This window comes from Rutilus rutilus, assembly GCF_951802725.1.
Source record: "Rutilus rutilus genome assembly, chromosome: 6".
In the NCBI taxonomy this organism is placed as follows: Eukaryota; Metazoa; Chordata; class Actinopteri; order Cypriniformes; family Leuciscidae; genus Rutilus; species Rutilus rutilus.
In genome coordinates this window covers 9,867,561-9,895,377 of record NC_140214.1, presented here as the reverse complement: position 1 = coordinate 9,895,377, position 27,817 = coordinate 9,867,561, and the positions used below count along the sequence as shown (strand labels likewise).

The 27,817-nt window shown below is 35.0% G+C and overlaps 2 protein-coding genes across 4 annotated transcripts; both read left to right on the top strand.

Annotated features, from left to right (window-relative positions):
* The first annotated feature begins 140 nt into the window (after window positions 1–140).
* On the top strand, window positions 141–7,749 carry LOC311292134 (prolyl 4-hydroxylase subunit alpha-1-like). 2 transcript variants are annotated; one of them, XM_084411668.1, is made up of 13 exons: window positions 141–724; window positions 1,109–1,199; window positions 1,400–1,671; window positions 1,761–1,982; window positions 2,098–2,228; window positions 2,330–2,506; window positions 3,460–3,524; window positions 3,669–3,762; window positions 3,856–3,906; window positions 5,600–5,638; window positions 5,763–5,831; window positions 5,923–6,019; window positions 6,413–7,749. In XM_084411668.1, the coding sequence occupies exons 1-13, from the start codon at window positions 640–642 to the stop codon at window positions 6,481–6,483; spliced, it is 1,464 nt and encodes a 487-aa protein (XP_084267794.1). In that variant the 5' UTR covers window positions 141–639; the 3' UTR covers window positions 6,484–7,749. The 2 variants fall into 2 exon arrangements, with proteins under 2 accessions (XP_084267794.1, XP_084267795.1); XM_084411669.1 differs by lacking the exons at window positions 5,923–6,019; window positions 6,413–7,749 and having other exon boundaries at window positions 591–724; window positions 5,600–5,651; window positions 5,763–5,803.
* A 3,507-nt stretch (window positions 7,750–11,256) lies between these two features.
* On the top strand, window positions 11,257–18,342 carry LOC311292131 (prolyl 4-hydroxylase subunit alpha-1-like). 2 transcript variants are annotated; one of them, XM_084411660.1, is made up of 13 exons: window positions 11,257–11,801; window positions 12,201–12,291; window positions 12,494–12,765; window positions 12,855–13,076; window positions 13,182–13,312; window positions 13,412–13,588; window positions 14,499–14,563; window positions 14,760–14,853; window positions 15,026–15,076; window positions 16,627–16,665; window positions 16,784–16,852; window positions 16,947–17,043; window positions 17,388–18,342. In XM_084411660.1, the coding sequence occupies exons 1-13, from the start codon at window positions 11,717–11,719 to the stop codon at window positions 17,456–17,458; spliced, it is 1,464 nt and encodes a 487-aa protein (XP_084267786.1). In that variant the 5' UTR covers window positions 11,257–11,716; the 3' UTR covers window positions 17,459–18,342. The 2 variants fall into 2 exon arrangements, with proteins under 2 accessions (XP_084267786.1, XP_084267785.1); XM_084411659.1 differs by having other exon boundaries at window positions 11,604–11,801; window positions 12,189–12,291.
* Window positions 18,343–27,817: the final 9,475 nt, after the last annotated feature.

The following is a 27,817-nucleotide window of genomic DNA, read 5'->3' as shown; positions in this document are numbered from 1 at the left end:
TCTATAGTTGCTCATTTGTTAATTGATTAGCCACTGAAATTAGCAGCTGAAATCAACCACACAATTTCCATGGAAATAATTAAACCCATCAGAAATATGCAGTTTACCATAATATCGTCGTAGGTGTCAATGCTTATTTCACTTCAAACTGTCCTTATTTCGGTAACTTAGACGCCGTATTTCACAGCAATTATCGCGTGCTGCTGCATAAACACAATTACGTAACTTAAACGCTGCAGCTCCAATCACTCCACAAGACGGTTAAACATGACGCTTAATTTATACGTATGATTGCTCATTTATGAATTAATTGCAAACCACCACGCAATATGCACAGAGATGGAGTAAAAAGCGTTCACTTGTGTTGATTTCGAATGATTTCTGAAACCAGGCGACAGTGACTAGTAGCAGAGAATAGTAGTAGCCTACAACCGGTACACTTTTTAATGTTGAGCCGCAGCCGCCGCTTATGCAACAGCAACCAATCAGATGACGATGTGATAACTACCAAATTAAGGGAAGGACCTATCAGCATGCGCCATCTAGAGTTTCATGACGGAACTTGGTATTTAAGATCAATTTCACTGCAAGATACAGAAAGATACAGATTTGCGTTTTTGAGATATTGAAAGTCTGATAATGGCAGTAAAGGAATTGACAGTGTTTATGTTGTGTTTTTGGATTGTCTGTGCTGATGCTGGACATGAGTTCTTCTCATCAACAGGTTATTGTTTCAGTTCAATATCAATTCATTATATTATATTATATTGTTTTTTATTCGTAATAATTTAATGTTTTACGTGTTTTTGTCCATATTTCTCCAACTGTTTTTTACACTGTTGTCATGACAAGTTGATTGTATGTTTTCATCTGTAAGAATTTTCACCAAAAGTGACCAATAGTTCTACATTTTTTGTCATAATTCCAACACTGATGCACTCATGCCATAACATTATAGTTACTCCCTTTCACTTTTTAACTCTTCATTATTATTGACTTAACATTAACTCTTTGGCTTCTTACCTAATACACCATTTTCATTATAACTGTAATGATGTATAGAATTAATCAAATCCCTTTTTACAATAAAGTGCAGATTGTTTTATAGATCAAATTGCACAACTATATGGGAAGACGAAAGACCTTCTGAAGGTCTTCAGTCAGTGTGTTGATGCTGAGAATGTAGAGACAATGAAGAGGTGAAAACCCTTTCATTATTCCCAATATACCATTAAACTACATTGATTAATGTGTTTTTATTATTATTATAATGATCATTATCATTAAAAAGCATTCCATTTTGGAATGGATGTTTAACAATTATATATGATTTTAGATTAAGATATAAGGTCTTCTACAAGATTTTAACAACTTTTGATGAACTCCTGTCTTCATCCAGTGTTCTTCCTAATCTTCTACTTCATTACTCTGACTCTGAGACCCCAGAGGAAGCTGTGAGAGACCCTGTGGCAGCTTACAGACTCCTCGGACAAATGAGAAATGATTTTATGTACATTGTAAAACGCATTCAGCCGAATCTTACTCAGTGTGAAGAGTATCAGAATGAGTTGGACTCAAAGATCCCACAGCTGGAGGACTTGGATGGTGCAGCTTCAGGACTGATCAAACTGCAAGAGATCTACAAACTCCACCCAGAAGACATCACAAAGGGTAAACTGTCCTGCAGTTTTGCACCAATGCAGTTTCACTGAGAGTTTCACTTTCCAATCTGATTTATGATTTTATTTCACATTTCACAGAAACATCTCTAAATGCAGATGAGGCTTTCAATGTAGGGTTGGTCGCTTATGACGAGGACAAATTCCAGCATGCCTTTCTCTGGTTTCTGTACAGTCTTGACAGATTAACAGAAAACTCAACCACTACTGAGGAAGAGTTGCTCCGTTTCCTTAGTTACTCAGTCTATCATTTTGGCAGCCTGTCTGTGGCAATATACTTCAGCCAGCAGCTTCTAAATCTGGGTTAGGTCATGCTGTCCTTCTTTTAATAGCATTTAATTTAATATTTTTATATTTGAGTTTGGCAGACAATTTTGCTAAATTGTTGTGATTCAAGTCATAAACCTCTTTGCCTCAGATCCAAGTAATGATGAAGCCAGAGTTCAGCTGAACAGACTCCTTCACTTACAGAGCAACCCTGACATATTTCCACTGAACACGGAGTCAAGTAACTATGAGGCACTGTGCAGAGGAGAGGTTGACGAGCGGGCAAGTGCTACAATTTAAATCATTATTTGACATGAAATTACAAACAGTCATTGAGAAGCTTTGTGTGTTGATGGGAAGTTTATTATATTTCCTCAAATCAGATCTCCAAGAGGCAGAGGGCGCTGTCCTGTAGGTACAGCACAGGTGGAGGAAACCCCAGACTGATGTATGCACCAGTGAAAGAGGAAGTGGAGTGGGACGAGCCTCGCATCATCAGATATCATGACATTATATCAGACAGCGAGATGGAGATCCTGAAGAATATCTCCAGACCTCAAGTGACTATCGAACACACATACACATACACATACACATACACATACACATACACACACACACACATGTTGGGTTTCCATGTCTTCCGTGACTTTCTATAGACAGTTTATATTGCACAAACTGTATTTTTTTACGGTTTGTGCAGTATACATTTTGTATATGTATACTGTATACATACCCCCCACCCCCCCACCCCCCCCACACACACACACCAGCCAACAACAACATGTATGTTTTTGTTGTTATTGTCAGTATGTTTAAAATGTTATTTTATTATTATTCAATGGGCAAATGTATGTGGACATCCATTGCAAATGAAAATGTTTGCTTGGCCCCTTAATTCCAGTGAAGGCAAGTTTTCAGTTCATTCAAGATTGGTGGGTTTCAAACTTTTTCAAAAATATGATGAACCCCTTGCCATGGACCCTTTTCCTAAAATATAGAGCCAGCTATTTATTTTCATTGATTTTTTTTTTTTTTTGACAATATATCTACTTTCTACTCCTCAGCTGATGTGTAAACATTAAGAGAAATCTAAACCTATGGATTGAATAGAATAAAATCAATCTTATAATTTCTGATCAGTCAAATGTCAAAGTTTGTACATTGAAACTTAAAATGTACAAATTAAAATGTAAACCTTGTTTGTAGAGACTTCATGTGTGAAGAATTGTGTGCTTCATGTGAGGTCCATATAGAAATGATTCATTGAGGTCTGTGTGGAAGAACTTGGCTGATCTATAGAAAGCCCAGATTTGAATCCCACTGAACACATTTGAGATAAATTGGAGTCCTAAGTGCCGGCATGCAGGCCTCATCATCCAAAATCAGAGCCAATGATTTTGAAACCAAATGCTCAGAAAGCAAACATAAGTGTGGTGTTTGGGTGTTAACATACTTTTAGCCATATACATACATTTATACTTGACAGTTGATTCTGATTTGTTGCCTACAGCTTTCTAGATCGGAGATGTATGAAGATGGAGAAGGTAGAGTCTCAGTTTACCGTGTTTCTCAAAGGTATAATAAATATTTATTAAAATCACCTTATTAATGGTATAGTTCACCCAAAAAATGTAAATTCTGTCATAATGTTTGGCATCATTACATACCGTTTTGGTCACACACTTAATATGCAAAGAAAAATCATCACTTTATTTTCAGTGTTTTTCTACGCAATAACCCTGTGGAAGCTGGTGTCAGTCAGAGGATTGCAGATGTTACGGGACTCTCCATGGAAACAGCTGAACTACTGCTTGTACGTCACAGTAAGAAAGAAAGCATATGATCATGATTCATGCATATATTTCCATTTAAATAGCTATTCATAAGTGATGCAATCATTTTCCAGGTTCAGAATTATGGGATTGGTGGAAGATATGAACCCCATGTTGATGCATTGGTAAGTTCACTGTACAGACATGTCATCAATTTTGTAAACCTACACAGAATTTGCCATTGGTTCCCTCATGAATTTCTAATGGGCTTTGATAGTTTTGGATTTAGGAGTAATAAATAAATTAAATGATTCACTTAAAATAAATAAAATAAACAAAATAAATTGAATTGCCATAATATGGAAGTAAAATAATGCCATATGTTTTTGAAACATAAAGCTTGTTGAATTGTACTACTGGAAAAAAATATGCGTTGCATTAACCGTGCTTGCATTTTAATGCATTGTATTTTTAGGGCTTGCATTTTTATTGGCTGAAATTCAACATGGTTGTATATTTAAGCTGTGAATATTTCGATTCAAAACATTTCACATTCTCTTCAAATACTACCGTATTTGTCGTATGTAACTTCAGAGACGGGCCCTAAATGTTTAAATATCAAACGTTCGATGTCATTGTCAAGGCAACTTTATGCCAGTATACCACTAACACTTAGTGTGAAACTTTGCATGTTACGTTCATATTCTGAGTCCATCTGCTTGCCTGTGACCTATATAGTATAGTCTACTTTCCCAATAATATGCAAGTTTGGTCTTTTATATCACTGTATTAGTTCCATATATATACTGGCCCTGATAATCATCACAAATACTTACCGCTTTTTCCATTTCTGTAAATCCGTTTTTGAAGGAATGACTGACTCTCTCTAACTGTTGCTCTGGTTTTCATTAATGTTGAATTTCAGCCCATAAAAATACAAGCCCTAAAAATACAATGCATTAAAATGCAAACACGGTTAATGAAATGCACATTTTTGTCAATTAGTTAAGCTTTTTTGTTTAAAAAACATTTGGCATTATTTTACTTGCATACCAGCACAAACCTCCTGTGTCCAGTTAAGTAAATGGAAAAAAAATAAAAAATAAATCACCAATAGAGATTCCCTTTTTTGAGAGTCACCAGGCTAAAATACAAGAATCTAGATCCTGGAGGATAGAGTATGCATGTTTGTCAGTTTAAATAAAATTAAAAGAAATGAAAATAAAATTAATTCCTCTTTATACATGGGCTAATATCATATTTGAAAATAACACCAACACTAATTCCTGTGTGCAGAACAAGAATGTGAGTTAACAGGCTTGCAACCCAGTGTCATTGGAAAAATGTGTAGGTCATTTATTATCGGACAACTACTGTAGTCCTTTTTCTATCTAACTTGTTGGCAACATACATGTAATCACACATTTGAGGTTTGATTGTGATTTGATGTACAACAAAACTAAAAAGTCTCTTGAAGTAGGGCGGCTAGGGCCTAATACATACCCATAGGGGAGGGGAAGGAAACGTCGGTCCTGGAGAGGCACTGTCCTGCAGAGTTTAGCTCCAACCCGAGTCAAACACACCTGAACCAGCTAATCAATGACTTCAGGATTACTAAGGCTACAGGCAGGTGAATTTTTCTTCTGGGCTGGAGCTAAACTGTGCAGGGCAGCGGCTCTCCAGGACCGACGTTGCCTACTCCTGGCATAGGGGAACCAGTGGCTCAAAAAAACAAATTCTCTTGCAGGCTTTAATAGTACAAATAAGCTCTGTATTCTGTGTCATTGAGAGCTGATAACATGTTGACCAGTCAAATAATTTCTAACTGGTTCTAACTGGTTAGTTCTAAAACTAACTGAAGAATGTTTGACCTCACAGGAGGAGGAGAATGACAGGATTGCTACATTCCTAATTTATGTAAGTTGACAGTGTAAGTGCAGCTGTCAGAAAAACAATTAGCCTTAATGGCATTAAACAATATTTCTACTATAGTTCTTATTACCTGTGTGTAACTATCCATATAAATGTTTTGTTGCTGTAGATGAGTGATGTGGAGATAGGGGGCGCCACTGTGTTCCCTAAAGTTGGAGTTGCAGTGCATCCGAAAAAGGTTAACCCTCAATTCTGTGTTTTTATACAAGGATAATTTAAGTACTAATTTTATATATATGTAGAATAATTTTAGCATCCTCTCTCTGCAGGGTTCAGCCATGCTTTGGTACAATCTCCACAGAAATGGTGAAGTGAATTGGAATACACAGCATGCTGGATGCCCTGTGTTAGTGGGTAACAAATGGGGTAAGTTGTTAAATAAATATATATTTAATATATAAATCTAAAATATAATGATTTGATGATTTTAACTTTTGTTGTGTATCCTATCCTTTTATATTATGTATAAATACATGTATATTAATATATCTAAAATTCATTTCAGATTCATAAGACATTCTATACTGTATGTAGCTTTATCAAAATACTAATTATCTAAGTGTCTAATTCGTGAGAGATTTTGATTGTCCTTTTTTCTATTTTATGGTGTTCTTGAACCAAACATTCACACTCTATGGGGTGTTTTACATGTTTTTATGAATAATTTGAAAAGCAAAGCGGACAATTGAATGTTAAAGGTTAACGGCAACAATCATTAAGTTTATTTTTCTAGCCGGATTTTTTTTTTTTTTTTTTCAGTGGCTAACAAATGGATCCATGAGTCTGGACAGGAATTCAGGAGCCCCTGTTCTTTGTCAGAGTGGGAGTGAAAGACTCTACAGGGCCTGAAGTCATACGATATTTGTATCTGTACTTGTTATATTTATTATATATCTGTAATTTAGGCAGGATCTGTAAAATAGATTTGTCGTATCAACTTTTGCTGTTATTTGTAACTATATTTTGTTAGCTACACATTTGTTAGTTACATTTGTAACTCACTGTCACTTTTACTTCCTCAGATCACAGCTGAGTTTTTCATAGCTTGTCCTGAGCCAATATCTCTGGTCACAAAGTCTAGCCCATGTGATCTCTCCACCTGCTGAGCCCTCTAGCTCTAACATGCATTGCAGAAAGGTACTGTGCTTTTGTGTCTGTCAAAGCTCAGTACGGGGATAGGGTTTAGAGTTAGTTTTGCAATGCATCACAATGAATATTTGGATGAATACAATGAATGTCTGTCTTGGTCAAATCTTTAATACAAATAATTAAACTTCAGAATGCAGAATTGGGTTGCTCAGATATTTCATCTGTAACTCTTGTGTGTGACACATGAGGGTTGGGCTCTGATGTCAAAACAGTTATAAGCCTCTGATTTATTTTCATAGATTTTATTTGATTTATTTTTTCCCTTTTCCCTTTGTGAAATAGTGGCCTCAGTACAACTCTACCTGATATTTCAGCTTCAATCATGAGTCTCTTTAGTGATGCTGCATTTAAAGAATGTCAGGTTCAGCGTTTTGGAATTATACGCCTTAATTTGCCCAAATTATTTTCAGTAACTTGCCCTTTTTCCAATTTCAACGTACACTAAAGATAAACTAGCTGATTCAACTTAAAATAATTTGTAACCTGGCTGCCTTGTTAGGTATTTTAAGAAACTTCAATTGCACACATATTGGAGTTCCTTAAATCTAGAATTAATATTTGGAGTATCAAAGGTGAAGCTGACAAATAAGTTTAGTCAACTTCATTCTTCATTTAGCCTTGTGTCTGAATTACACCTCCTTCCCTCACGAGTCAAAATGACCCGAAGTATTAAAATTACACTTCATTTTTTTGTCCAGAAAGCTTATGTTGGTACATTCTGATAATATTTTTGATGCTTTTTTTTTTTACTATTTTGATCTCTAAATTACTATATTTTAACAATAATGAAATTAACTATAAGCACATTCTTTAAATACAAAATAGCTGCAGAATTCAGTATAACAAAAGTATAACATGGCATTTCATGAATATTGCTTGTTGGCCTTAAAGCTCTGTCTATATGGAGAAAATGATTGGTCCCATTATTTTTTTATAACTATTTTTTTTTTTTTTTTTTTTTTTTTTTTTTTTTGACCTGCGAGGGAAGGGTCTGTTATTATTTTTATTACAACCACAAAACAATTCTTGAATCCAGTACATTTTTGTGTGTATTTTTCTATTTCAATTGTGACAAAGCTGACATGGTCTTGTACCACTCCAATGAACACCATTTTTGAAAATGAAAATAAAACAAATTTGGGTCAAAATGACCCGAGGATAGGATGGACGTATACTATCAAATATATAAAATATATAGTTCTGATAGGTTGGTCACTGAAGAAGGTGGGGAAATTGCCTTTGGATTGGATGTGCCTGAGGAAAGGGGAGGGGTTTGGGGAAGCTGTATGGCAGCAGAAGGGGATGAGAAATTGATTGCACAGCTGTCCACAAACAAACATGCACACACAAACAAATATGCACAGAGAAAAAAATGTCAATGTTAAAAACGAAATCAAATTTACATTGCAATTTGCTTACGTTAGTGATGACATCTCAAATAAGCAATATTTGATTGTTAAAATAACACTCTTACCCCATCAATAAAAGGGTTGTAGAAGGAAAGATGAGAAGGAAAGGCAGATAAAGGTAAAAAATAAAAAATATTTATAATATGCACTGGAGTCACATGGACTATTTTAGCAATGTCTTTACTACCTTTCTGGGACTTGAAAGTGGTTGTTGCGATGCTGTCTATGGAGGGGTCAGCTCTTGGATTTCATCAAAAATATCTTCATTTGTGTTATGAAGATATACAGGTTTGGAACGACATGAAGGTGCGTAATTAATGACAGAAATTTAATTTTGGGGTGAGCTATCCCTTTAAAGCAATTCTTTTTATATAAGCATTAGAATTATTTACCAAGGTATCACGTCGCATTTTTCTTCAATATCATGCTGCCCTAATGCCTATGGTGTAACGTTTCTTGGTAAAAAACAACAACATATGGTTTGGCACACTTGCACCGCTGTTAATCTTATATCTAACGACGCATCGATAATGTGGTTGTTGAAAATAACGTGTAAAACAGACAGAGTTAGGCTAATTTATGTTTCAGTAAATGGATACACATTCTGGCTTCCCCTACTTCTGTGTTCAACAACAGGAGTGCCGTATGCTCCAAGTCTAATATGGCCAGTCATTTACACTTTCATCAACCAGGTATTGATAGCGCAAGCGCAGGCGAGACCTGAACAGCACACGTTATCCATTTAAACTAATCTCATTTAAGCCTTGCCAATTTAAACATTGAAGCGCAAGAAGACGTGAAGAAGAACTAGCGCTCTGAGAAGATTCATCCGAAGCACGCACATGGAAAGCCTGAATAGCTTTTGTAACTTTAATAATAATGATTCATATTTATTTTATTCAGTGAAGATTATATGCAATATCATTTTACATTTGATTACTTTATTCAATGTCTGTACCAGAAAAACCAAACTTAAACACCAAAATAACCCGAAAAACTCTGTTTATTTTATTATCTTTGCTCTGTTGTCTTAATTTGTGTTGTTGCTTGTAGTTGCATTATTTGTTCTTATTTTCTTATTTCTAGAATTTTTTTTCCTTGAACACAGTACACACTGAACCGTACCGAAACCTTAAAACCGTAATAAAAACTGAAGCATGAGTAATTTGAAACGGGTCCATTAGACCCCTACTTATGCCCGTTTGTTTCTATAGTTGCTAATTTGTTAATTAATAAGCCACACCTGTTCCTAGTTTTCTGCCTCATTTGCCCTGTCTATTATAGCCCTCAGTTTTCAGTTGTAGTGATTTGTTCTTGTCTTTGCTGTTGCATTTTGTGTTTGTTAGATTGCTAAGACTCTGTGCTTCTATTTTTACCCGCTGCCACTCACTCGTGTAAAGTTTTGCTTTTCATTCATTTGGTGTAACATTGACATGAACCTTATACTCTTATTGATATAAAGCTGTTGAGGGCGATACAGAAAGAAATCAACCACACGAAATAAGCAGAATTAAAACAATTTCCATGGAAATAAATAAACATATCAGGAATATGCAGCTAAACATAGTTCTGTTGAAAGTGGCAATGGTTATTTCACTTCAAACTTTCCTAATTTCGGTAACTTAGACGCCGTATTTCACAGCAATTATGGCGTGCTGCTGCTTAAACACAATTACGTAAACGCTAGTGATGTGACATTTGAATCGAGGCGTCGGAGCGTGTGTCGAGAAAAAGTGGGCGTGCCAGATGAAGCCGCGATTCGAGGCTTGTGTTGTTAACGTGAAAATCACGTGACTAATGACAAACGAGGCCTCGGTTTGTGTAAATACGTCATCGGTTCGGTCCGAGTGTCGCTTCCGGATAAAAGGATTCGAAACTCGCGCCTCCTTGTGGGTGTTGTCAGGAGTTGTAGTAGTGTCAGAGAGTTAGAAAACTATCATTGTCATTGTCGTTATTGTGTCATATGTGAGGGCTGTAGGCCTATATTATTACATTATTAGGTTAGAATAGTTATAGTAGTCTATATTATTATTATAGTAGGCCTAGCTATATTATAGTCTTGTTATATTAATTAGATAAGATTATTTGGATTGCTCTGGATTTTTGCATCTGGACTGGATTGCTTTTTTATTTGGATTGCCCTTTTGGATTTGTTTGCTTTTTGTGACTCTTCCTTTTTCCTGGTAATGGAGCCAGCAAGAAAGAGGGAATCCTCCCCTGTCTGGGCTCAACAGAAGCATCAGTGTCCTCATTTATACCAGCTGGCACTGGCATTTATATGTTCCCCTGCATCCTCTGGTCCTTGTGAAATGATCTTTTCCAAGGCTGGAGAGATTTTGTCCAAGAAGAGGAATCGTCTAAACCCCAACACACTTGAAATAATTCTGTTTCTCAATAAAAAATCTATTGTAATCCTTCCTTCCGGACTATTCTGTTGCAGTTTACTTTAATCTGTTATCTATAATCTGCTAAATGAATAAATGTACTTTATTACACTCCCTCAAACATAAGCACTGCACTCAACACGGTGTCACTGTTGTTGTTCATAGAAAGATAGGCTACATATTTTATATTATACACAGTAATGGACAAATGTCTGATCATGTCTTTTTATTATTGCAAATGAAAGGTTACAGACATCAACAGTGAGTACAAAATAAATAAATATTTTTATTTATAAAAAAATATTTTTATAAAATATATATTTAAATATAAATATACAAATAAATATACATATTTATTTGTATATTTACATTAAAAATAAATATTTTTATTTATAAAAGTATTTTTATAAAATATATATTTTTTTATAAAAATATATAATTTATATAAAATTAGGGAGGGTCTAAATAAAAATATTTATTTTTAATGTAAATATACAAATAAATATGTATATTTATTTGCCGGGGGAAGGCGCGCCCTGAGAGAAGGAGGTAGGTGTCACTGGTTCAGAATGAATGAATTTGTCTGCTATTTCTTTGCACAGTAGCTAGGTGTCACTAGTGAGCGATGCTGAATGAAGCTTCGAGTAATGAACCTTTAGCTGAAGCAATGGCCTGCAAGGTCTCAGTGGTTCAGGAAGCCTCATTTTGCCATCACTAGTAAACGCTGCAGCTCCGATCACTCCACAAGACGGTTAAACATGACACTTAATTTAAACGTATGACTGCTCATTTATGAATTAATGGCAAACTCCACAATATGCACAGAGATGTGGAGTAAAAGGCGTTGATTTCTAAAAGCACGCGACAGTGCCTAGTAACCGGTAATGGACTACTGCTACTAAGCAAACACTATTTTTTTTTTTTTTTTTAATGATGAGCCGCAGCCCATTGGCCGCTGATGCAACAGCAACCAATCAGATAACGATGTGATAACTACCAAATTAAGGGAAGGACCTATCAGCATGCGGCATCTAGAGTTTAAGACATAACTTGGTTTTTAAGCTCAATTTCACAGAAAGATACAGATACAAGTTGCGTTTTGAGATATTGAAGTCCTTATAATGTCAGTAAAGGAGCTGACGGTGTTTATGTTGTGTTTTTGGATTGTCTGTGCTGATGCTGGACATGAATTCTTCTCATCAACAGGTTAATGTTTCAGTTCAATATCAATTCATCATGTTATATTATATTATATTGTTTTTTATTTGTAATGTTCGTTTAAAGTTTAAAGGTTTACGTGTTTTGTCCATATTTCTCCAAATGTTTTGTACACCGTTGTTTTTTTTTACACAAGTTGATTAGATAAGAATTTTTTTGACCAAAAGTGACAGTTTTTGTCATAATTTCAACACTGATGCACTCATGCCATAACATTATAGTTACTCCCTTTCACTTTTTAACATTATTATTGATTTAACATTAAATCTCTCTTTTGCTTCTTACCTAATAAACCTTTTTCATTAGGTTAAAGCTGTAATGATGTAAAAAAAAAAAAAAAAATACACGAATCAAATCCTTTTTGACAAAATGCAGATTGTTTTATAGATCAAATCGCACAACTGTATGGGAAAACGAAAGACCTTCTGAAGCTCTTCAGTCAGTGTGTTGATGCTGAGAATGTAGAGACAATGAAGAGGTGAAAACACTTTAATTATTCCCAATATATAGGCTACCATTAAACTACTAGATTAATGTGTTTTTATTATTATCATTAAAAAGCATTCCATTTTGGAATGGATGTTTAACAATTATATATCATTTTAGATTAAGTATTATGTTATTTTATAAATCTTCTACAAGATTTTAACAACTTTTGATGAACCCCTGTCTTCATCCAGTGATCTTCCGAATCTTCTGCTTTCATACTCCGACTCTGAGACCCCAGAGGAAGCTGTGAGAGACCCTGTGGCAGCTTACAGACTCCTCAGACAAATGAGAAATGATTTAATCTATATTGAAAAACGCATTCAGCCGAATCTTACTCAGTGTGAAGAGTATCAGAATGAGTTGGACTCAAAGATCCCACAGCTGGAGGACTTGGATGGTGCCGCTTCAGGACTGATCAAACTGCAAGAGATCTACAAACTCCACCCAGAAGACATCACAAAGGGTAAATTGTCCTGCAGTTTTGCACCAATGCAGTTTCACTGAGAGTTTCACTTTCCAATCTGATTTATGATTTTATTTCACATTTCACAGAAACATCTCTAAATGCAGATGATGCTTTCAATGTAGGGTTGGTCGCTTATGATGAGGACAAATTCCAGCATGCCTTTCTCTGGTTTCTTTATAGTCTGGACAGATTAACAGAAAACTCAACCACTACTGAGGAAGAGTTGCTGCGTTTCCTTAGTTCATCAGTCTATCATTTTGGCAGCCTGTCTGTGGCAATATACTTCAGCCAGCAGCTTCTAAATCTGGGTGAGGTCATGCTGTCCTGCATTTAATTTAATATTTTTATATTTGAGTTTGGCAGACAGTTTTGCTAAATTGTTGTGTTTCAAGTCATAAACATCTTTGCCTCAGATCCAAGTAATGATGAAGCCAGAGTTCAGCTGAACAGACTCCTTCACTTACAGAGCAACCCTGACATATTTCCACTGAACACGGAGTCAAGTAACTATGAGGCACTGTGCAGAGGAGAGGTTGACGAGCGGGCAAGTGCTAAAATTTAAATCATTATTTGACATGAAATTACAAACAGTCATTGTAAAGCTTTGTGTGTTGATTGGAAGTTTATTATTTAATCAAATCAGATCTCCATGAGACAGAGGGCGCTGTCCTGTAGGTACAGCACAGGTGGAGGAAACCCCAGACTGATGTACGCACCAGTGAAAGAGGAAGTGGAGTGGGACGAGCCTCGCATCATCAGATATCATGACATTATATCAGACAGCGAGATGGAGATCCTGAAGAATATCTCCAGACCTCAAGTGACTAACACACACACACACACACACACACACACACACACACACACACACACACACACACACACACACACACACACACACACACACACACACACACACACACACGCGCACACACGCACACACACACACAAACACAAACACACACACACCAATATCATAAATATTTTTGTTGTTATTGTCAGTATATTTAAAATGTAATTTCTTGTTATGGTGTATTTTTGTACTGTTCAATGGGCAAATGTATGTGGACATCCGTTTCAAATGAACATGTTTGCTTGGCCCCTTAATTCCAGTGACGACAAGTCTTAATACTATGACATAATTACATTCTAGATTGGTGGGTTTCAAACGTCTTCAAAAATATGTTAAACCCTTTGCCATGGACCCTTCTCCTAAATTATAGAGCCAGCTATTTATTTTCTTTGCTTTACACACATTTAAGTTGACAATATCTACTTTCTGCTCCCCAGCTGATATAGTGTACACCTTAAGAGAAATCTAAAACTATGGATTTTAATAGAAGAAAAATCAATCTTATCATTTCTGACCAGTCTTGAATGATAGTCAAACGTCAAACTATGTACATTTAGACCTAAAATGTACTAATTTTAAATTTAAACCTCAGTTGTAGAGAATTGTGCTTCATGTGAGGTCCATATAGAAATGATTCATTGAGGTCTGTGTGGAAGAACTTGGCTGATCTATAGAAAGCCCAGATTTGAATCCCACTGAACACATTTGAGATAAATTGGAGTCCTAAGTGCCGGCATGCAGGCCTCATCATCCAAAATCAGTCAATGATTTTGAAACCAAATGCTCAGAAAGCAAACATAAGTGTGGTGTTTGGGTGTTCACATACTTTTAGCCATATACATATACTTGACAGTTGATTCTGATTTGTTGCCTACAGCTTTCTAGATCGGAAGTTTATCGCTCTGGAATCACAAAACCCTTAAAACTACGTGTTTCTCAAAGGTTAATGTGTATTAAAATCACCTCATTAAACTAGCATAGTTCACCCAAAAATGTTTTATTCTCTCATAGTCTTGTTTGCTTTTTAATACAAAAACTATTACTTTAACATAAGAGTTAGCAGTATTTGACATAATAATAATAATAAACTGTTTTAGTCACACACTTACTATGCAAGTAATCCTCACTATATTTTCAGTGTTTTTCTATGCAATAACCCTGTGGAAGCTGGTGTCAGTCAGAGGATTGCAGATGTTACGGGACTCTCCATGGAAAGCGCTGAATCACTGCTTGTACGTCACAGTAAGACAGAAGGCATATGATCATTACCGTATACAATTCATTTATATTCACCGGATTCATCCATCTCGAATTCTTAAATGGAGATAAACATGCATTTTTACCTGTGAACCATTGAAGTGTTAACCGTTTCTATTTCAATAGTGATTCATAAATGATTTCCAGGTTCAGAATTATGGGGTTGGTGGTGCATTTGAACAGCATATTGATGCATTGGTAAGTTCACTGTATAGCCATTACATCAGTTTTGTAAACCAACACAGAATCTGCCATTGGTTCCCTCAGGAATCTCTAATGGACTTTGGCAGTTTTGGATTTGAGTAATTAAGTAATTAAATTTGAAAATAAATTAAAATGCCAGCATGAACCTCCTGTGTCCAGTTTGAAAAGCTACTACATTTACATTTACATTTACATTTACAGGGGTGGTGTGGCGCAATGGATAAGACCCATGCCTTTGGTGTGAGAGACCCGGGTTCGAATCCACTGTGAGACACCAATGTGTCCCTGAGCAAGACACTTAACCCCTAGTTGCTCCAGAGGCGTGCGACCTCTGACATATATAGCAATTGTAAGTCGCTTTGGATAAAAGCGTCAGCTAAATGAATAAATGTAAATGTAAAAACTACTACTACTACTACTACAACAGGCTGAGATGCTAGAATCTAGACACTAGACTCGAGGATAGAGCAGGCATGTTTATTTCATGTTTATATTAGTTTACATCATATTTAAAATTAAAAATAACACTAATGCTGACTTCCTGTGTGCAACCAGTCTCCTATATATATATATTATTGAACAACCACTTTAGTCTAACCACTACCACTTTGTTTGCCTCATACATGTTTAAATCACACATTTGTTTAATATTTTACATTTGTGATTTTAGGATGTATAACAAAACTTAAAAAATCTCTTGAAGTAATACATACACATAGGGGAACCAATGGCTCAAAAAAGCAATTTCTCTTGCAGAATTATGACCGCCGCTAGCATAGCTAGCGAAAGCGGTCATATAGGGATTGTCAAAATTTTTATTTTTTTTATTTTTTAATTTTTTTCGTCATCTACTGAATTTTTCGTCAACGATACCAGGGACACCGAAACACCGGGGAACATGAAATTTGGTGGGCATGTAGCCCCACTAGACTTTTACGGAAAAATTTCGTTTGGTCTCCGGGGGCCACTCCCCCCCCCCCCCCCCCCCCCCCAAATGTTTCAATGGGACATTTACTTAAGTGTTCTACTAGGTACAGTGGGAATGAGTTTAATTTTGTTTGTTTTTTTGTTTAAAAAGCTGTTTGTTGTTACCAATGTAGCTTGAAAAAGACTTGCTTGAACACGATAAGTGTGTTTTTGAAACTCATTTTTATAATACATTATGTAGGGAAAACCACTGTTATGAATGTGACATTTTCACATTACGGATGTTAAGTGTCTAAACTAATGACTTTTGATATAAAACTTAAATAGTAATAGCAAATAATTACAAAACTCTAAATTATCCATGATCCACAGGAATACTCCAGACAGTCTTTTAAAATATACAACTTATATACATAAACACGCAATACAGCCAAATTGCTCCACGTCATTTATTTTTGTGGAAAGCCAGTGCAGGCCTGAGCGGCGGTCATATTTTTGCGGTACATCTAGTTAATTTAAGAGTACAAATGCAACTCTGTATTGTGTCATTGAGAGCTGGATTACATGTTGATCAGTCAAATAATTACAAACTAACTGAAGAATGTTTGACCTCACAGGAGCAGGAGAATGACAGGATTGCTACATTCCTAATTTATGTAAGTTGACAGTTGACAGCAAAACAATTTGCCTCAATGGAATTAAACCGTATTTCTATTATAGATATTAATTTTACCTGTGTGTGTAACTATCCATATAAATGTTTTGTTGCTGTAGATGAGTGATGTGGAGATGGGGGGCGCCACTGTGTTCCCTAAAGTTGGAGTTTCAGTGCAGCCGAAAAAGGTAAACCCTCAATTCTGTGTTTTTATACAAGGATAATCTAAGTACTAATTACAAATAAAAGAATAATTTGAGCATCCTCTCTCTGCTCTTGCAGGGTTCAGCCGTGCTTTGGTACAATCTCCACAGAAATGGTGACGTGAATTGGAATACGGAGCATGCTGGATGCCCTGTGTTTGTGGGTAACAAATGGGGTAAGTTGTTAAATAAATAGGTAGATAAATCTAAAATATAATTGGCTGATTAGATGACATTATTTTCAAACTTTTTTTTTTTTGTATCCTTATATCCTTAAAGTATAAATAAATGTATATTAATATTTAAATTTCATTTCATATTCATAAGACAATATTCTATACTGTATGTAGCTTTATCAAAATACTAATTCTTTTATTTGTGAATGTTCTTTGTAAGGTGCGTGCGTGCTTGTGGTGAAAAACAATTCAGCCATGAATCATTTGAAAAGAGAAGCTGAAGATTGAAAGATAAATGTTAATGGTAAAAATAATTTAGTTTATATTTTTGTTTGTTTTTTCAGTTGCTAACAAATGGATCCATGAGTTTGGACAGGAATTCAGGAGCCCCTGTTCTTTGTCATACTGGGAATGAAAGACTCTACAAGGCTTGAAATCATAAGATATTTGTATCTGTGTATGTATATATACTTTAACATGACTACAGAGAAAGTTGTACTCTATCTGTACATGTTATATTTATTATGTATCAGTAATGTAGGCAGGATCTGGAACAGATTTTTCTTATCTTTTGCTGTTGTTTGTAACAGTATATTTCACTGTCACTTTTACTGCCTCAGATCACAGCTTGTTCTGAGCCAATATCTCTGGATCTCAGAACACAAAGTCTAGCCCATGTGATCTCTCCACCTGCAGAGCCCTCTAGCTCTAACATGCATTGCAGAAAGGCACTGTGCTTTTGTGTCTGTCAAAGCTCAGTACGGGTATAGGGTTCGGATTAGTTTTGCAATGTGTTAATATGAATATTTAGAGTCTGTCTTGGTCAAATCTTTCATTCAAATAAATAAACTTCAGAAGGCAGAATTGGGTTGCTCAGATATTTCATCTGTAACTCATGTGTGTGTGACACATGAGGGCTGGGCTCTAATGTTCGATCAGTTATGAGCCTCTAATTTTATTTATAACATTTTCCTTTTTCCCCTTAGTGGCCTCAACTAGCTGATTCAACACAAAATAATTTGTAACCTGGCTGCTTTAAAATGTGTTGGGTATACTAAGAAACTTTTGTTGTTTGCACATATATTGGTATTCCTTAAACCTATAATTAATATTGGAGTAACAAAGGTGACGCTGACAAATTGTTTAATCAACCTTTTATCTCCTCGTGTCGGAATAACACATCCTTCCCTCACGAGTCAAACTGACCTGAAGTATTAGAATTACACTTCATCATTGTTTTTGTCCAGAAAGCTTATATTGTTTCAATCCATTTTATTTATATATAAAAAATATAATTTTTTTTATTTATTTATTTTTTTTTATTGATTTCTAAATTAGTATATTTTAACAATACTGAAATTAACATTTTAAGCACGTTTTTCACATTCTTTAAATACAAAATAACTGCAGTACATGCAAAATTCAGTTTAGAAAGTCATGCATTGGGTGTCTCTGCTGACCTCGTGGGAAAATCTAGATGGCCTTAACTCCATAGGGAGTAAATGAACTGGCACCATTATTTTAATGTGCATTTCTAGGTGTGTGTGTGTGTGTTTATGTGAGTGTGGGATGCTCTATGGTCTCTGCCCTTTATTTGTGTGTGTGTTCTGGGTTGTGCACGTTTATTTTTATTATAATTATTCTGACACAAAAACATGTTCCCCACTTCCTATTCATTCCTATAGGGGTCAAATTGACCTGCAAGGAAAGGATTTGTTACTTTTTATTTATTAAAACCACAAAAACTCCTTGAATCCAGTCCATTTTTGTGTGTGTATTCCAATTTAAAGTGTGACAAAACTGACAAGGTCTTGTACCACTCCGAAGAACACTCAAATTTAAAAAATGAAAAGAAAATGAATTTTGGGTCAAAATGACCCGAGGAGAGGGTGAAGGTATAGTGTCAAATATATAAAGTGCTTTGCTCTCAACCATCCAGTGGGAATGTATAAACTTAAAACAAAAAAATTGATAATTATGATAAAAACAATAATTAAAATAAAACTTCTAATGCATGGTATCAGGATTTTTTGTTGTCTTCTTCATTGTCATGGTTTTTGTCTTGTGCTCCACTTTTAATCCTCTCTTGTAATCCCATGACTCGGTTGAAAGGCCACTCTGTGCTGCTTTTGACTGGCCAGTTTAAAGTCTGGGTGAACTGCAGGCTGGAGTTGACTGGTGACTGATAGGAGGGCTCTGATAGGTTAGTCACTGAAGAAGGCGGTCCAGAAAAGAGGGGAAATTGCCTTTGGATTGGATGTGCCTGAGGAAAGGGGAGGGGTTTGGGGAAACTGTATGGCAGCAGAAGGGGATGAGAAACTGACTGCACAGCTGTCCACAAACAAACATGCACACAGAGAAAAAAAAGTCACTGTTAAAAACAGAATCAAATTTGCATTGCTATTTGCTTAAATTAGTGATGACATCTCAAATAAGCAATGTTTGATTGTTCCAAGGTCAGCAGTGACACTCTTACCCCTGTCATTTGAAGGGTTGTAGAAGGAAAGATGAGAAGGAAAGGCAGAGAAAGGTACAGATGCTGTATTCTGGAAAACAATGAGGGAAAAATAACAATTATAATATGCATAAGTCAAATTTGCCACAATGCAACAAAAGACTTAAAAACACTCACGTACCTGTGAGTAGGTTGGAAAACTTGGGTAATTCACTAAGATTAGTTTGCTGAAATTAAACTTGTAGGTGAAACGTTTCCCTTTGGTCTTGTGCAAAATTCGCTTGTTATAATAATACCTGATTTGAAGGGGGAAAAAACAGATTTGTCAAATAATGGATTTATCTCTTCATAAAATTATCTCGTATCAAGAAAATTATGTATTTCTATCATTTGTTATTTTTGTATGCATGAATGTTTGCACATATAATTGGAATAATAGGCATATGACATTACAAGACCTGCGCATATATATAGTTAATATGATAGTCATATGAAATTCATACTGTAATATATTTTTATGCTGAAAATAGAATATAGCTGTAAATATAGCTATCATATTAACTGTAGGACTACATATATTTGAGGTTGATATATCAATATTGTTCATAATTTTCTAGCAGCCATTTCTTTATATATATATATATATATATATATATATATATATATATAGGCCTATATATATAAATTATAATTTAATCTTTGTATGTATGAATGTGTATTATATGGATTGGAGTCAGTGCATGTACCTTAAAGCTCTGCTGAGTTTGTCATAATTCATGTGTGGCTTGCCCTTCCTCTCCCCCCACAGTTTAGCCAATCTCTCTGGGTCTCTGATTACAAACTCTCCCCATTCGCTGCCCCACGTGATAGCTCCGCCTTCGCCACGCCCCAACAGCTCTAAAAGGAAGTGCCACAATTGTACCTGCCGCGAGCCTGGAGAGCACGCTGGTTTATACGCCCAATCAGGGAAAAGCACTGCTGAGGGAAACAAGAATGCGAAGTTATGTTTGAAAGATAGAAAGAGTAATTAAAAACAATTCAGTCTGTACAATTTACTGCATTAAACACCAAAGTTTTCAATCCAATTATGATTGCATCTCACTAATAGGCCTATATTTTCCCCTGCTCAGCTAGCCAAAATAAACAATTCAGATGAATCGTATATCCCATAATACTATTCACAAATAACGTTAGTGGGATCTCCTTGAGTTTCAAAGTCTATCTAATATGGCACAAATTCTTTGAAATGACGGCAGGAGAAGAGACATTATGTTATGCATTTTCTATCACGATTGTAACGGATCATTCTGTAGATGAATTGAATAAATTTGTTTTATGCTCCAAACTTAAAATAATGTGTTTGGTCAAAAGCTGGAGCAGGACATTTTATATGTGTAGGTAATATATATAGGAACAATGCAGTCATGGAATTATATGGAATCATATCATAAATAAAATGTATGATTAAATATTAAACTATTAAATAACTGTAGGCTACCAATAATAAGTCTGCACCAGCTCCAGCTGTGCTCTGCACACACATGAGGTATTCGAGGTGTGATATAGGCTATTTTGTGAAATAATTGCCTAATATAGTATTAATACCACTTTAGTGCTGTAAAGATATTAGTCTCATCTGAGCCTTATTGGTCTGTCACCGCTCGTCAATGTCAAAATATTTGAGATGACCAATCAAATTAAAGTAGGCGGGTTTATGTTCACAGTAAACGGTCATAAAGTGCGTGCGAGATAAGATGTAAGTAGCTAAACTAACCATTTCATATTTGAAAGCTGTTTTTGGATAAAAATGTTAAACGACCGTCAAAAATAATCTGGCAAACTAATAAACTTTTGTCTAATTTTGCCATTTTGAATTGAAAATAGGCCAATTTACGTGATTCATGTAATGTAATAATTAGCAATTGTCAATGTGAGGGGATAAGAAACATTAATTAAAAGGTATATTAAGCATACGATTAATAATGAATGTGTTCATATTGTGAATGAATTTTGAAGAAATGTTTTACCTAGCGTTCGTATAGCCTTCAGTAAATTAACCTGTCAAAGAAAATGATTAACAACAATAGGCCTAAATAAAAAGAATAGATATCAGTTGACCCTATACTTTCTTCACTGACACAGATGCAAATGAAAAGACTATCAGTCAAAGCTCTGCTTTAGGAGGGGAAGAAACAGGGCAAGATAAGGAGACTGAGAAAAAGAAAGAGTGATGGAGATGAGGAGAAAGCAGGTATTAACAAAATCTGCTGCCCACTGATATGGTTTTAAAACTATTTCTTATCCATTTTTTGGCCCTCACACGTCTTGAAATGCACATAGTGTTCCTACAAATGTTAATTAAAATTGAGTGACTTCTTCAAATCTTCAGGTTTCACAACATGAAACAAAAACACTTAAAAAATATGTTAGCTAAATAGGTCTGTCATGTGAACCTTCTGTGGGGAAGTTTTGGTTATCCATGCCAAATGATATACAAGTGTATTTCAGGTAATGGAACAGAGCACTCCACACAGTGTCTTAGGACCATGGTTTAGACTGAAAAAGGTGGTACATGATCTTGGTAAGCAATTTGACAATACTGTAATGTAGGCTACTTACAATAATACAATGTAACAAAATAATAAATATTTTCGGTGCATCAAAAAGCGTGTTCCTTAAGATACCAGCAGACAAGCTAATCTAGCACAATAGTGCATAAAAAGTCACTGAAATTAAGTATTTGAACCTCATAATTAAATACAAAATGAGGGGGAAACTGCAAAAAACGTCTACTTTTTGAAAAAAAGAACCCCCTTTTCACTAGGCTGGCTATAGGCTTGACACACACACACACACACACACACACACACACACACACACACACACACATTCACTTACTTCTGCTCCAGTAAGTCGAGGAAAAAGGACCCAGAGAGGAATGACAATTGCACTCCATCTGTAAAATATTAATATCTTCATCATCGTCTTCATAATCAGCATCATCTTTAGTCCCTGAGCTCAATTAAATCAGTGCGTAAAAATAAGAAGCGATTCGATTGTTTGGAATCCCAATTACTTCAAGTAGACTTTCAGATCTTTATGTCACTGCTGGACTGTTTTCGCGGGTTTGGATAAATGCAGAAAATAGATTAGGCTATAGACCAGATGGGTTCGTTTTCAGTGTCATTCGATCTAATGTTATTTTAGCTACGTATAGCTAGCCTACTTTAAGCTGCCAATGATGATGTCAGACTTTTAAAGATATCAAAATCTCTCTCTTTTTTTTTCAGAATGTGTCGGACGCATCAAAACGTCTTTAAAAAAAAAATCAAATGATTTACATTTTTTATTTAAACATGGAAAGTTCTTTCTTTAAAACATTATAGTACTTTATAATACACAATCATGTTAGAAAAACACTAAATAAAAATATATGAATAAATAGAGGAAAATCTGTTGAAATGATCAACACTTTAAATTTGATTAAATCATCAACATAGGCCTATCATAATTCATAATCACAATAAACAAATAATGCGCTAAAACTCAAACAGTAAAGCGTAAAATGAACTAAGTGTTAAATGAACTACTACAGGCCTAATGAAGAATTTTCCTCTTTTGAATTTATAAAACAGCACAAGTATAATTTCTGTAAGACTCTTTTTAAGAGAGATGCTGTTACCTGTTCAGTGGAGATGCTCTTTGCTGGAGGAACGAAGAAAAGACACCTGTAACCACTCCCTCACTATTTATCTGTATCCCTGTCCCTCTCTCTTATTTACTGTACAACTGTTACCTTCATCCCTGATCTCTCTCTCTCTCTCTCTCTCTCTCCCTCTCTCTCTCTCTCTCTCTCTCTCTCTCTCTCTCTCTCTCTCTCTCTCTCCACCAATCCAAACTGACATTGGTGATACCCAAGCTTTCCGTTTTTAGGAGGATGTTTTGTATTGGATGTGGATTTGCCTGGTTTAACACACATGGAGAAAGAGAGAGAGAGAGAGAGAGAGAGAGAGAATTTAGACAATTTAATAATTCAGATAAATTAGCTTAAATTAGTCGATGGAAAAACAAAATAAATATCTCAGCTTAAACGGAATGTTTTCAGAACTCTAAGAAGGTTCTCTGAAAGTTATGAACAAAATGTTAGCACAAAAACATTTATACATCATTTATGGAACTTTATTGAAACGTATTTGTTGGATGTTCATCTAACATTTTTTACATGTTAGGACTAAATGACTTGTTTCAGAATGTTTAGAGACATTCAAAAGTTTGCAAAATGATAAAACAGAATTTTCCCTTAACGTTCGTATAATCAAGATTTTATTTTTAGTAAAACATTCAGAGAACATTCAGAAATACAATTTTCATAACTTAATGGGGACTTTAGCTAAATGTTTTTAGAATATATTTTTCTTAGCTGGGATACCATACAGTAGGCCTACATTATAACCAATATAAAAATACATATGCAAAAATGTTATTAAAATAAAATAAATGTATCACTCTTTTTATTGTTACATTAAATAAAATATAAAAGAAAATTAATAAAAAATATATAAGCTTTAGAAAGTCCCTAAATGTTTCTTTAACCAAAGCAAAATTATAACTTAATAATATTTAATCTAAATTAACACATACAGGAATTAATGATAAAATAATGACCTATGCAAATTGTCCTCTTGTGTCTCTGAATATCTGTCAAATTATGAAACTTAAACTAAAGGTGAAATAAACTGTAAATTAACAGATGAAAGACTCTGTCTGTCTGCGCGCACACACACACACACACACACACACACACACACACACTGCAGTGTGACAGGTGACACCGGAGGCTTTTAATTCCAGTGTACACACAAATTCTGGTCCAGACAGACATCAATAATTCAGGCTGTTAATTGAGTTGAACGTTATGCTTTTAGCTGTAGGACTGTAGGTCAGACAGTCAGACCTCTAACATTTTGGGTACAGACAATAAATGTAGCACTATTTCAATACATCATATTAATTTAGCTAACATCTTAAGTTTTCTCACATCTGAACTGTGTGTGTGTGTGGTCGCTACATTATGGGGACCCCACAAGTATAGTAATACCATGTAAATGTTGACCTTGTGGGGAAATTTTTTTGATACCCATGAGGAAACAAGCTTATAAATCATGCAGAATGATCTTTATTTTGAAAATCTAAAATAGTAGAAAGTTTTCTGTGATGGATAGGTTTAGGGGAAGGGTTAGTGTAAGGGGACATATACGGTTTGTACAGTATTAAAAACCATTACGTCTATGGAATATCCCCATAAAACATGGAAACCCATGTGTGTGTGCGTGTGTGTGTGTGTGTGTGTGTGTGTGTGTGGATTAGATGGTCTAAATGAAATGTTTGTTTTAAAGTGGACAGTGCCTAAGCTCTTTATACCCCTTCCTCATCAGTTCAACTTATCCTTTCATTCTCATCTCCTCTCCCTTCTCATCCTTTCTTCCCAGATCTCCCTCTCTATCCTTCTTACGACTGCTTATTCCTGTTCACGCTGAGAGCAGAGAGGAGGAGATTTGCAGCTCTGATAGTGAGTGTATGTGCTTAACAGGCGTGACATAGAGAGACTGTGTGTGTGTGTGTGTGTGTGTGTGTGTGTGTGTGTGTGTGTGTGTGTGTGTGTGTGTGTGTGTGTGTGTGTGTGTGTAAGGTCACAGGGCTCATCTTTAAGGATGAATCCTGTTATACGTTAGGAGGATAAAAGGCTCTTGTGTGTTTGTGCAAACTCAGTAATCTCAGATCAGATTGATTCCATTGGGAACTCGCTCTCTCCCCTGAGACACAACAGAGAAAGAGAGAGAGTTTCTTCTCACTGAACAAAATATTTGCTTATTCAGCTTTATTTACATTTATTCATATAGCAGATGCTTTTATAAAAAAAATATTTTACTACTTTGTGATTTTCTTAGTTTATTGGACTGTTCCTTTATTTTATAAAAAAAAAAAACATGTTGTACAGTATATGCTATGCTATGATGACTTTTAATGTTACTTAATGTCAGTTTATTTTATATAACTGCAGACTGCAAATGCCATGGCTTATTGTGTAAAGCAGATAATAATAGCAGATAAAATAATAGATTAGAATAGAATTTAAATAGATTAATCTTCATTGGCACTGCCTCCTGCTGAGCTTTTGATTTCTAATTGGAATGTAATTTTCATCTTTATCATTACTGTATTACTGCCAGTTTAATTAATATACTAGTTATTTTTGCAGCAAATGCTTTTAAATAAAGATTTAATAATGCAAATAATTAATTAGGATTTTATTAAATAAAAATAATTCACTTATTTTGTAAAAGCTCATAAAGTATTTATTTAGCCTTAATTATTCTTTTAATATTAATGTTAATGTTTCCCTTTAGTTTACATTTACAATTAGTTGTTTAGAGATGTCTAATTTTGTCCAGTTATATTTACATTTTTAACTAAATGCATTTTAATTTGTTATACTTGTTTCCTCCATTACATAATTTATATTTTTACTTTACAATACTTATTTTGCATCATTTCTCACTGTATTCAGATTTCAGAAGCTGGAAAACACTTTGGCAGTACAAAAGTGGGTTACACTTTATTTTAAGGTGTTAGGTTTAGTTTTATGTAATCAGGCAAAATGTATAGTAATTGCTATAGTAACTACATGTAGTTGTAACAAAGACACTGTAAAATAAAGTGTTGCCCAATTGTGTTTTTGTTATAAAAACATAGGAAAGAGATCTGCCTTGTGCCAATACATTTTTTTTATTAATGTTAATTTAATGTTATTTTCTGAGAATATCAATTGTTATTTTCTCGGATAGCCCATCAGAATAATTTTATATCCTTATTCACTTGTTCAAATATTAGTAAATATTATCAGAACTTTACTGTTTGGACAATTTTTATAATGAAAAATGGTCCTATTATAAAGCGAAATTGAGAGTTGCCAAAATGACATAAACAAAGTATATTTTAACAAATAAATAAGGATATAAAAACAGCAAATAAAATAAAATTACACAGCTGAGCTGCAGACTATTTGTGACCCTGGATCATAAAACCAGTCATAAGTGGCAATAGCCAAAAATACATTGTATGGGTCAAAATTATTGATTTTTCTTTTATGCCAAAAATCATTAGGATATCAAGTAAAGATCATGTCCCATGAAGATATTTTGTAAATATCCTACCGTAAATATATAAAACATTTATTTGTGTGAGTGAATAAGCACAATCGCGAACATAAATGGACAACTTTAAAGGCGATTTTCTCAATGTTTCGATTTCTTTTCACCCCCAGATTCCAGGTTTTCAATATTGTCCTATATACAAACCATACACCAATGGAAAGCTTATTTATTCAGCTTTCGGCTGATGTATAAATCTCAATTTCAAAAAACTGACCCATGTGACTGGTTTTGTGGTCCAGGGTCACATTTGGCAATGTGAAAGGTGTAGTTTTTTCCCCTCTCTTTGTCATGGCAATAAAGTTGGAGTGAGTTAGATTTGAGAGCGAGAGAAGGGGACAGACTGTGTGTGTGTGTGTGTGTTATGAATTCTCTGGTCTCTGCTTGCAGACTTTTTTGTGGTCACTCTCTGACTCGCATCCAGAAGACTGAAACCTCTCTCTATCTGTGCGTGTCCCCAGATCTCTGCTCTTTCTCTTCCATTAATGCTGACAAATCTCTCTCTCTGCCCAGCTCAGGGGAGTTGTGGTTTCTAAAAGGTTTCTGTATGTTTCCCATGCCTCTATCAGTCTATGTCGAGGAAAATAATATATCCGCCCGAAACAAGAGACAAATAGCCAGGGACATTGAGAGGAAAAGTGCCAAAACAACTGCTGCAAGTGAATCACACACACACAGACCTTTATAAAAAATGAGACAGGACCCAAGCGTTTTCACCGTTTTATAACTGCATCATCTTTTTAATCATGTGTAATCTTAATCTCACGTGTAAACAAATTCAGAGGAGACCTCCATCATTGGCCTTCTGCTCTTTATAAATAACATCCTGACTTCATGTTTGGGATTCCAGATGTCCAGACCTCACATTTTTCTCTCATGGACAGAATACAGATTCTGAATTCCAGATCTGCAGTTAGGACCATATTTAGATGTACTTAGCATATTTATGAGGAATATAATGCAAGAACATTGGTGACCAGCAACAAGAATTCAATGCTCTGAACATCTCAATTGTGTTCTTACCCAGACTCTGAATTATGACAAAGAGAAAAAAAAAAAGGAAAAAAAAAAAAGATCTTGGAGTCTAGAATCCAAATCTAGTGGCTGA

Excerpts from the sequence above, each read along its gene's own strand:
- LOC311292134 (XM_084411668.1), top strand. The coding sequence starts at position 640 with ATGGCAGTAAAGGAATTGACAGTGTTTATGTTGTGTTTTTGGATTGTC. Across the intron at positions 5,639-5,762 it reads TTGCTACATTCCTAATTTAT|ATGAGTGATGTGGAGATAGG; the intron begins GTAAGTTGACAG and ends TTGTTGCTGTAG. Across the intron at positions 6,020-6,412 it reads GTTAGTGGGTAACAAATGGG|TGGCTAACAAATGGATCCAT; the intron begins GTAAGTTGTTAA and ends TTTTTTTTTCAG.
- LOC311292131 (XM_084411659.1), top strand. The coding sequence starts at position 11,717 with ATGTCAGTAAAGGAGCTGACGGTGTTTATGTTGTGTTTTTGGATTGTC. Across the intron at positions 11,802-12,188 it reads TGAATTCTTCTCATCAACAG|ATTGTTTTATAGATCAAATC; the intron begins GTTAATGTTTCA and ends GACAAAATGCAG. Across the intron at positions 14,854-15,025 it reads AAAGCGCTGAATCACTGCTT|GTTCAGAATTATGGGGTTGG; the intron begins GTACGTCACAGT and ends AATGATTTCCAG.